General features: G+C 34.5%; 1 protein-coding gene across 1 annotated transcript in view; it reads right to left on the reverse strand.

The window, feature by feature from the left end:
• Positions 1-235: 235 nt before the first annotated feature.
• LOC111085957 (Niemann-Pick C1-like protein 1) overlaps positions 236-11,109 on the reverse strand; it is a 25,144-nt gene continuing 14,270 nt past the window's right edge. Inside the window, exons 2-5 of the mRNA XM_022386946.1 lie at positions 9,548-9,701; positions 7,389-7,626; positions 2,469-2,717; positions 236-643 (exon numbers count right to left, since the gene is read on the reverse strand). Coding sequence (XP_022242654.1) covers positions 568-643; positions 2,469-2,717; positions 7,389-7,626; positions 9,548-9,701 — 717 coding nt within the window. The 3' untranslated portion in view covers positions 236-567. The remainder of the gene's footprint in view (positions 644-2,468; positions 2,718-7,388; positions 7,627-9,547; positions 9,702-11,109) is intronic.

Consider the following 11,109-nt stretch of genomic DNA (forward strand, 5'->3'; position numbering starts at 1 on the left):
TTAGTGTCTTTGTTTGTCACATGTGAAGCTTGCAAATATAGATTAATTTTGATAGACAGTTTATATTTACTGATGTGTGAGGTCTACATCTGCCGATTCTCATCTTTCTAAGGTATATCATACCCTTCTCACATCGTGGTCTTCTATCGTTATTTCACCTCTCTGTCTTTTATGCGCAATGGTTTTCGTTTCCGTCCTTATTATTTTAAAAGTTGTCTTCTCCATTTCCACATACATACATATTGCTTTCAGGGGTAGTTTTATTTGGTACAAATGTGACATACTAATAATTATCTTAATTATGATCATTAAAATACCTGGAATATATCTATATATATCTGTGTGTGTTAAAAACATAATTCAGTACATTTCCTTTAAATCTTGTTTTTTAGCATCTGGTAATTTTTCAACATAGCACAACAAAAGTAGAAATTAAAAACTCAATTTTTAAAAAAAGTTGTTCAGTGAATTAAATGAATGATATATGGCTCTCCCTCAGAGCAGTTGGATCATGGAGTTAAGGTGTTCTTACCTCCATGAGGTGTAGAGTGATACTTTTCAAGTACATCATGAAGAGTTGCAGACTAGAGGACAGTCTTTACAAAGACAAGCCTCTCCCTCTAGCTCGGATGGCTCCGAACACCTAAAACAATAAATTTTTCATTTATTTTAATCATACTTTGTACATGTTTTTATACATATATTTACTGGAGAAATGATGTAGCATTACAATGAAACTTTTTATCGGTCGTGTCACGCTAATTTAAATGTTTTGTAAGCTGTGGAGCTAGAAATGAAAGAGATATATATATATAAAGTAAAAACTTATGACACAATATTTTTGTTCTATTTTAACATATACAAGTCACAAAAGAAGTATGCAACTTTATAATTGTTGTTATTGATACAAATTACATTGTTTAGTTGTATTGTTAAAATCCTTCATCCAACACTGAAAACAAAATAACTACTATTCGCTTATAATCTATAATATACGCCATTTTTAAGTACTTATCATTCGTTAAGGTTGAGGATCTCACTTTACTATTTATCCATAAAAATAACGAGTGTTTGGTTTTCAGATACGCTTATTTCAAAGAACGTTTATAGAGTTATCAAGAGATATCACAAAATAATGTCACCACTTAACTGTGACAGCAAAGAGCATTCGTATTCCCAACTGTTTTTCATAATTTCATGTAATACACTCTACAAAAGGAGGTGAAACGTGACGTAACTGTAAAACTATTTTTTAACTTCTAAGCACGACCTCTTTGTTAGATTTATATCATATAACAATGCTATACGAAATGCAGTAGCGCTGCTAAAGTATTCCTAATAAGACTTTTGCACGACATCCGTGTCGTGTTCATGTTATGCAACAGTAGTCGGTATTTTACCGTGTAACTACTAAACAATTTTGAACATGACATTTTTGTTATGTTCATACCTTTTAACGATACTAGGTGAAACACAGTAAAACTGCTAATTTATTTTTAGCATGACATTGTTATGCTTATGCTATATATTTGGTGCTAGGCAGAGATATGGTGCTCTTGGCAATACCTGAAATGTAAATTATGTTTTATGGAGACTTCACATGTGTGACAGGAATTTTGGCAGGTCTCCAACGCTATAACATTTAGCACTACACCACTGACAGCTAGGTGAAGTACTTTGGCACTCTTAATTTAAAAACCTCTTTAGAACCTTTGCATATTATTTTTTGTAACTTTTGTTTCAAGATTATTTTATTCAGAAAATCAACATAAAACGTTTAAAGTATAAATTTATGGATATATGTGATACCCATATGCTTTGCTCCATAAGATATCTTGAAAACTTCTCTTTAAAAGCCTATCGCATGTAATTAACTTCAAAAACTGGGGCAGAGAACAGGCTCATAGCATCACTATAAATAAAAGTACGATATAGCTCAAAAACAATCTTCTCCACTCTCATGAAAGGCATATTTTAAATGTTTCCATTTTTTTACAGATATTCAAATTTGTTTATCACCAAGTAATGTTCATAAACACGTTATCAGTAACAGCATAGTTTCATCCTGATGCCGAAAACGTGTGTTCAAACTCCGAATACACTATTGTCGTGCATCATTCTTGGTAATATTATTCGCATTGGTAAGCAATTACCAATAATATTTCGTGTGCTTGGTTTAATGGTATTCAATTATGCCACATCTACTTTGATTTGCACAAAAATAAATAAGCTGCTACACGAAAATATTGCATTGTATATATATTTTAGAATAAAAATCTTTACAAACATGCACTATTATGTCTAGCCTCAATGATTTCTTAATAACGGGTATTAGATAAGCGTAATGTGAGGATAGTTTTCGCATGTATGTATACACAACGGTAAACACCGTGATCGAAAAGGTTATGTGTCTCTGTGCGAAATTCTTTTTTCTGAAATAAAATTAATTTTATGTTATTTCGACTTACTTTGTTGTCTTCTCATTCATAGGGTAAAAAAGTTGGCCGTCAATGTCGTTTTCAGTTTCATTCAGTAGAACATAATTGATTTGGAAAGGAGAGAACCCAAAGTTTTTAGGAGTGGACCCCATGAATTCTAGCCATCTCTGGGGATTGCATTTTCTGCCCCATATTCCACACATCATGTCCTTTAGCAAAGACGTACCTGGGAAAATCCCTTCGACATTTTCACACGAACTAAATAATTCCTCAGCGTACCTGCAAGCATCAAAGTGTAAGGTTTTCACGTGATTAAAGCGAGAGTTCATATACTTTATAAAAAATGTCAAGAGCATAAAGTTAATCACACTATAATTTTTCATATTATTCTAAACTAAATTAGAGATATAGGAGACTGGATTATTAATTTACATTTAATAAAGTTATAAACCTTATTTTACACTGTGTCTAAAAATAATGTAATGAATATCAAAATTTGATAACATTCTATAAAACAAGCAAGGTTCTAACTATTGATCCATTTTTTTCAAAAAATGACAATTGAAACAACTCGTAAAGGCTATGTTTCGTTTTTCAGTTTTACTGAAATACAAAACTTAGAAAGAGGCAATACTGTTCGAAGGGGCAAAAAAGAAATTACAACCGAAAAAAATTGTGACACAAATAGATGTTAAATAAGATTCTAGAATGATGGACATAATACACGGAAGAGTTATATAAGGATAATAGACAGGAGAAAGGCAACATCAATGTGCTGAAACAGAATTCCTACATTCGTTGAAACTGAAGTTCACAGAACAACAAGACTTAACAAAAACAAAGCAACTGGTATTGACGTAACCCCAGCAAAATTTTTAAAGTACATTAAAAATAAAAGTCTGAATACCCTAATAAATGTCATCTGTGAGAGCGAAAAAGTACCTTACGGCTTTAAAGAAACAGTGTTTATTCCAATACCCCCCCCCCAAAAAAAATAGCAGTCGAATAACACACACACAGAAAAAATTTAGTACATCTCGTAACGAGAGAATGAGATTGATGAGATTGAAGGTTATGAGAAGATACAGTAATGGAACATGTAAATTATGAGTCAGTGGAGTTTTAAAGAGTATGCTAAAGAAGATGTGCCAAGAGAGACCACTTGACTGGGACAGGTGTTTGCAGACAGTATTATTCGCTTATTGAGAAGTCCTACAGGCAAGTACAGGATTTTCACCCTTCAAATTACTGTAGGGAAGAACGGTATGAGGTCCGATGCAAATATTGAAAGTGCTATGGACGGGAGAAGAAGAGTCAGAAGTAAGGAACACATACTAGTATGTGTTAGACTTCAGAAACCGCCTGAAGGAGACCTGTCAACTCGCTCGACGGAGTTTGTATACAGCTCAAGATAGTCAGAAGCATTTTTGTGACAAGAAGACCAAGAATTGACATTTTAAGGTTGGACAAAAGGTCTTAGTTTTGCTGCCCACAGACCACAACAAACTCACTGCAATGGAAAGGACCTTTTGAAGTACAGAAAGTACTCAACAGAATGGACTACAAGGTGAATGTGAACGGGAAGACCAAGATCTACCATGCCAATCTGTTGAAACAGTATTTTGGAAAAGAAGAGGACCTCACAGATGCAGCTACTAAAACAGAGATGGATGATGCAGGTGTGGCCATCACAGATGCAGAACCAGAGGACAGTGACTTTGTCTTAGAAGATGAGGATCTACTAGACCTAAGACCACTAAATGGGGATGAAACATACAAAGATGTAATCAGCAAAGAACTGACTGGCAAGCAAAAATAATGAGTAACAAGACCTACTGTGCCAGTACGCAGATATCTTCATGGATATACCAGGAAAGACAGACATTGTGCCACATAAGATCAAGACCACAACCAGGGATCTAGTCAAAGTGAAGCCCTATGAAATGCCTTATGCAATGAGAGATCATATAAGACAGGAAGTTGAGGTAATGTTGGAAGCTGGAGTCATCGAGCCTTCAAATTCAACCGACTGCAAAACCATTTCTGCCTAGACTTCCGGAAGCTGAACCTCGTGACAAAGTTCGACTCTGAACCTATGGACGCAAAGGCCATCATGGCAAAGCTAAATGGAGCCAGATTCTTTTCAAAGATCGCCCTCAGTAAAGGTTATTGGCAAATCCCGAAGGAGACGGGATCTAAAGAGAATACAGCATTTGTGACATCAGGTGGATGTTACCAATTTAAGTGGATTAATTTGGGTTAGTAAATTCAGCAGCAACATTCAACTGCATGATGAGGAAGATGCTGCACAACACCACCAACATCGAACACTATGTGGATGGCATTCAGACACACACACTGCAAGATTGGAAGACCACCTGAAAAGACTTAGACAACTATTCCAGCGAGTGAGGGCTACATCCAAGTGCTACATCTGATATATCGGGCTGGATTTTGTTGGACATAAAGTGGGGGGACCGACAGATAGCCATGGAAAAAGAAAATATAATCTGCATGCAAGATACACCAGCTCCAATAACCAAGCAGCAAGTCATATCCTTCCTGGGGTTGGCGGGATACTACAGGAAATTCATCCCAAATTATGATGAAATTATTGCACCACTGACTGACCTGACTTGACCAAGAAAGGCTTGCCCAACAAGGTGAAGTGGGAACAACCACACCAGAAGTTAAATAACATGTTGGGAAGCTCATCAATTCTTAGAATATCAGACTTCAACAAACCATTCATTGTTCAAACTGATGCTCCAGACAATGGAATTGGGCCAGTACTCTTACAATAACATGAAGATGGACTGTTTCCAGTAACATATATAACTAAAAAGCTGTTAAATGGTGCGAAGAACTACTCTATGATTGAATGTCTGGCCATTATATTTGCCATTCGTAAATTCCAGAACTATCTATATGGGAAGAACTTCATCATCTAAACCGACCATCAACCACTTGCATACATTCAGAGGTGCAAGATCGACAGTGCAGGGATCATGAGGTGAGCATTGTATCTACAGAACTACAAGTTACGCATTGAAGCTATCAAAGAGGCTGCAAATGTTGGAGCAGAATCTATAAGCAGACTTTGTGTATGAACTATGAACAGTTTTTGTATATAGTAATAAAAAAAATTTTATCTTGAAGATGGGTTTATGTCATGATATAAAAGACTGTTTCGCTTAGATATTAGTGATTAGTTTATTTTTGTGAGTGAATATTTTACTATTATTTACTTTTTGTTATGATAAGAGTTAAAAGCAGACGAATGTAGGAAGGTTTATTAATAATTCATTGACGTCGAGAATATAGAAGGAGGAAAAACAAGTAAGGGATAATGATATAAATAGCGTGAGACGAGCGGGAAGCAGCAGACAGACATAAGCAGACAAATAATAGAAGAGAAGAAAGTTGGCGTGAAGTTAAGTACCGTAGATGTGATAGGTTTAACAACTGACATAGGCCTAACGTTTAATATGTTAGAGTGAAACTAACAGTAGAAAGAAGATAAGAAAAATAATTTTGTTCCATCAGAGCGTGGTTCTAAAGTAATTGAATCAGCCTGAGTGCATATTGACAAAAGGAACAAAGGATCTTCAAAAGAAAGAAGACCAAACGATTACGGTACCTCGCGCCACAAATGTAAGTGAATCACAGAGAGTACTAGTGTGATAGAAATAGAGAAGATAATTTGGCTTGTCAACTGAAATTCTAAAGTAATTGAATAGGCCTAAGTGGATATTTCACAGAAGAATAGAACTGCATATATAGTATTTATGATATACCCATAATATCTATAGTGTTGAAGAATTTATTGTACATACGTTAACTTATTCTGAATATATATATCATTTTGAAAACATGTGAAGTGCGTGCTGTTTATTCATCGCTAACCAGTCACAGACACCTACTGTAGAAAAATTCTAAACCCAATAACAACATAGTACATACTTATACTATTAAGAAATATAACTAAAAGCCTTTTTATTTTGCCAGTTGATAAAGAACATATTTTAAAATTCTCACAGTTTCCAAAAGTCAGTTTGTTTGTTTTAAAGCAAACTTGCACAATGAGCTAAATGCGTTTTGTCCGCTATGAATATGGAACCCCAAGTACTAGTGTTATAAATCTTCTAACCTACCGTTGAGCTACCGGGGGGTTACGAAATTCGGAAACCGTTTTTTTTTTTGTTCTGATTTTTTACCTACCAGTTAGTAACTTAACATTATGTAATAATTCGTACCTTAGCAGTAACTTTCTTTGTTCTGCAGTAACTTAAAATCAAATATTTTAAATATTATGCACCTTGATACATATAGTATTCAGAAGATAATAAAATAAAACCAGAGGAAAATGTCTAAGATCTCCTACTACACCCCTCCCAACCCCCCATGTAAAATGTTTCATTGTTTACTCTAATCATTCTCTTCTTTGTCAAATGTCTGCATTTTTCTAAGCTCGAAGAAATGAAAAACACCTTTCAACTATATTTTTCTCTAGGCTCATTTAAAGCTGTTTTTTTTTAATAAATACAAACTGGGGACAGAACACTTATATTTGTTCAACATTAAAATATCACGATTCTAAAAAGTGAAGTATATTTAAGAAATTTTCTTATAATTTTATTGTGTGAAAATGTGTTTTAAATTTGAAAAAAAAATCAAATTCACTTATGATGTTTAAGACTCTCTTAATATATTGGTGTTTAATGAAGTAGTCAGTGTTCCGTTGCTTTTACAATTTCAGTTTCAAATTATTAATTTGTTAAAAACGTGGAAAAGATTACCATAGTCATTTTAATGGTCTCTAAAAATAAGAGTATCCGCACATTGATTGACTACTCAACAAGTGACGGTATACGGGTCAATGTATTTTGATTAAGGAATTTGATATCATTCAGTGATAGTGAGCATGCAAAACGTAAATATCAAACTTACTTTAAAGATATGAAATATTCAAGTTCCTCCACTGTGGTTTGACCGTGGTCGTTCTCTTTGGTTTCAATGACCCTAAGGAATCTACTCTGACGAGGAGAACATGTGAGTTGACAAAACATCTGTTGGAAGTTCCTAATACAGGAAGGACAACGACCGAATCCAAGGCGACGTGGAAATTTTAGGTCTTTTAGTAGTTTTTCTACCTGTAACTTGGAGCAGCACGTGCGTGGATATACTTCTGTAATTAAGGAACAAGAGGAGGAAATATCAGTGAACTTTTGTTGTAGTATGTTCTTTAGATGTTTTAACTAAGGTGGTAGTTCTTGCTTACATAAAGTTGCGTGACGTTATTTTTATTCTGTCGTATACGTACAAGATGTTCCCAATAAGGAAAGCTAACTCGTACATTGACCTATCTAGATTAAAATAAATACAAAAGTAACATTCAAAATTGCGTATACATATTTTAAGTTACATGTTAACATATTTAAAAACACAAACGTTAACACTCTTCGAAACTAAGTTTATGAAAGTATTGTTATAAACACAACAAAATTTGCGCTTTTTTTAAACTGTAACAATAACGAGTAAATGTAAAAAATTATAAATATATGCAAATATTGTTACGACTAATGGGTATATCTTCAACTACAGCAACTGCGCTTTGTATATAAGCGAAAGAATTAAACTGTAATATCCAAAAAAACGAATTGTGATAAACGTACTATTAAGTAAGTAATTTAGACCAGCGATTAGCGTGTCCGAACTGCAGATCGAAGGATTCATGGTTTGCAACCATTTGACGGAAAACCACCCTCAGCACTTTTGGGCTATGGGTACGCTATAAAAGTGACGGTTGAGTCCTACTATTTGATCAGACGAGAGGTAGCGGTGGATGCTGTTGACCAATTGCCTTCCCTCTATCAGATTAAAATTAGGGACAGCTTTTACAATTCTGTACTAAATTCAGAAACAAGTACAAACAATCATGGTTAATTATTTCTGGCTACTCCTTATTCTTTCGTCTCCCTTTGAGACAGCGGTAAGCCTAAGGACTTATAAATAATAAAATCCGGGGTTCAATTCCCGCGGTGGACACTGCAGATATTCCTCTTTAAATCCTCTTCTTTCTGTTAAACATTACATGTAGTTACATTTCACTGTCGCAACATGAAAATATACCCAAGTGTTAAGTTAGCGTTTCCTAAATTACAACATGCAATTTGTCCCAAACCAGATACATCTCTGTCCTTTTTTTTGTTGTTGTTGTTGTTTTACTCCGTGTTCACAACAGTTTTGGTTTTTCAATGTTATAATAAATTACAAAAGAGCTTTTAATGAATCTCATTCTGTTTACTAATTCCATCCAAATGATTTTCGTTTGTTTTCCGAAATAAGTTGTTTTGAATATTTCTAAACAGAAACACTTGCTTATTCCTAATCTTTGAATTTTATTTTAAGTTATAAGATTATTATTGTATAGCTACAAACTTACTAATCACATAGAACCACATCTCAAATTTTCTCCACACTTTAGCTCAAAGTACATAAAATTTACCTTTGTGCTATATAATTTAGAGTAAATACATCTTTAAGTATTTTGATTGTACAAAATTACAAGCATCCTTGTAAAAATATGTTAAAAGGCGCGCGTCACCTAAAGTTTAGCGTGCCGAGCTATGAGTCAAACGGTTCGAACCACGATGCTGCTGAACACGCCCCACACTTTCCGCTGATGACTTATTAGAAACGTGAGAGGCCATCGCATTATACAGTTTGAGAAGTCGAGCATAGCCTTTGAGGCGGCAGGTGCAGCTAACCGGCTGCCCTCCCTCTATGGGTATAATTAAAGACAACTATACATGATTCTTTACAATCTCTTGTCCTTTGGCTCACTTGCACATAAGGGAGCTGTGGGAGCGTTATAACTATTCATTGGTAAAATAGTAGCCAAAAGTTGGCGGTAGGTTGTGTTAACTAGCTGCCTTCTGTCTAGTCTATAAATGCTAAGTTAGGGACGGCTAGCGCAGATAACCAATCTAACTTCCTATTATTCTGTGAAACCTGCCCGATTACTTTAAGATAAATCAGTGCACCTGAGAATACCATAAATGAAACATAAAAGTTACTGAAGTTTAAAAGTATAACCAAAATCTTACCATCTTGGAACTCGGGGCATATTTTTTTTAGTATCTTGATTGTCTCTTCATTAACCAATAACTGTGCTGACCCGTTATATAGGCAGTTGACCTGGCCGAACGTGCCTTGCCCACACTGGTCATACATTACACAGTGACCATCTTCCTTATCAGCCTAATATGTGTATAATTCACGTTAATTAAGTTATAATTGCAGCAATTCGGATAATTTATAACAGTTTTATGAAATTAGTTATAAACAAAAAAATAACATAAAATTAGATACAGAGATTGGTAATGGAACTACAGAAACCTGGATATAGCTTTATTAAGAAAAACAAGAATGTATAGAGTGCCTTACAATATGTGGGTAGATGTGTGCGGAAGAACGAAGTGGTTACTGTTATTAGAAATGTTGTCACGATCTTATTTGTGTGTTATTTTGCATTGCACACTGTGTAAAGGTAAAGAAGCATAAGTACGTACTTAACGTTGTTAGTTTTAAGTTAGAAGATTGCTATGATTAACTTGATAAGTTTTTGAGGTTTTAGTTAGTTGTCGATGAATATGTTTCATTGCTTGTTAATTCCAAAGAGTGCGTGTACAGAGCCTAAATAATTAAAAATAAAAATTTCCAATTTTGAAAACCTTGCTTGATGTGTAATTGTTCACAAGATGGCAAGTTCGCTCGGAGGATTATTAACTTCTGGTAAATGAAAATGATTATAACAAGAATCGAAATGTTAGTAATTAGCATCAGATAAAGCTTAATCAAGTTACATTAAACTGGCAAAGGTAATTCAAAATTTATGAAACTGCATAACTGACACCATTACATATGAAATGTTTAGTTATGGGAATCATTTAATCGAAATGAATGCAAGATACAACTTATTCTCTCAAAATCCATTAGTAGAGCGATGCCATCAGTATGACCTTTTTCTTACGAAAATCTATCCATTTTGGTCGTTTATTTTGGAACTAATAACTTAAAGCGAACTTTCAAAACTGCTGAAGAGTACTTCCTGGAACATCAAAACATCATAGCCATTAATGCGAACAACACAAATTTACTATCTCTAGTATTATCCCAGAATATGTCAATAAACATATTTCACCTCATATATAAACAATAAACAACACTTTAACAATCTTATTAAAAATCTGTTCAAACAAAATACCCGTGCACATCTTGCTTCGTCAGTCATACGGACTTTAAACCAGTTTCATCATCTTTCACAGTTGACTGTGCATCCCTTTCTGAGCCAGAATAACTGCATCCACATTCTATAATTATCCGCTGTTACAATCTAAACATGACGTTTTTTCTCATCACTTACTACTTTCTAATAAAAACAACATATGTCAAACCAACCTCACTCTGAACTTTCATTTGACTCTGTTCATCCCCAAGGAATGAACTTTGACACCTGAAGTACTAAGCTTCGATATTTAGTCAGATAGGACTAGGTACAGAATGTCTCTTATTTCCACATTATCGCCCTTTCAGCCGTGGGGGCGTTATAATGTGACGGTCAATCCCACTATTCGTTGGTAAAAAAGTTGCCCAAGAGTTGGCGGTG

This window comes from Limulus polyphemus, unplaced genomic scaffold (assembly GCF_000517525.1).
Source record: "Limulus polyphemus unplaced genomic scaffold, Limulus_polyphemus-2.1.2 Scaffold31, whole genome shotgun sequence".
Classification (NCBI taxonomy): Eukaryota; Metazoa; Arthropoda; class Merostomata; order Xiphosura; family Limulidae; genus Limulus; species Limulus polyphemus.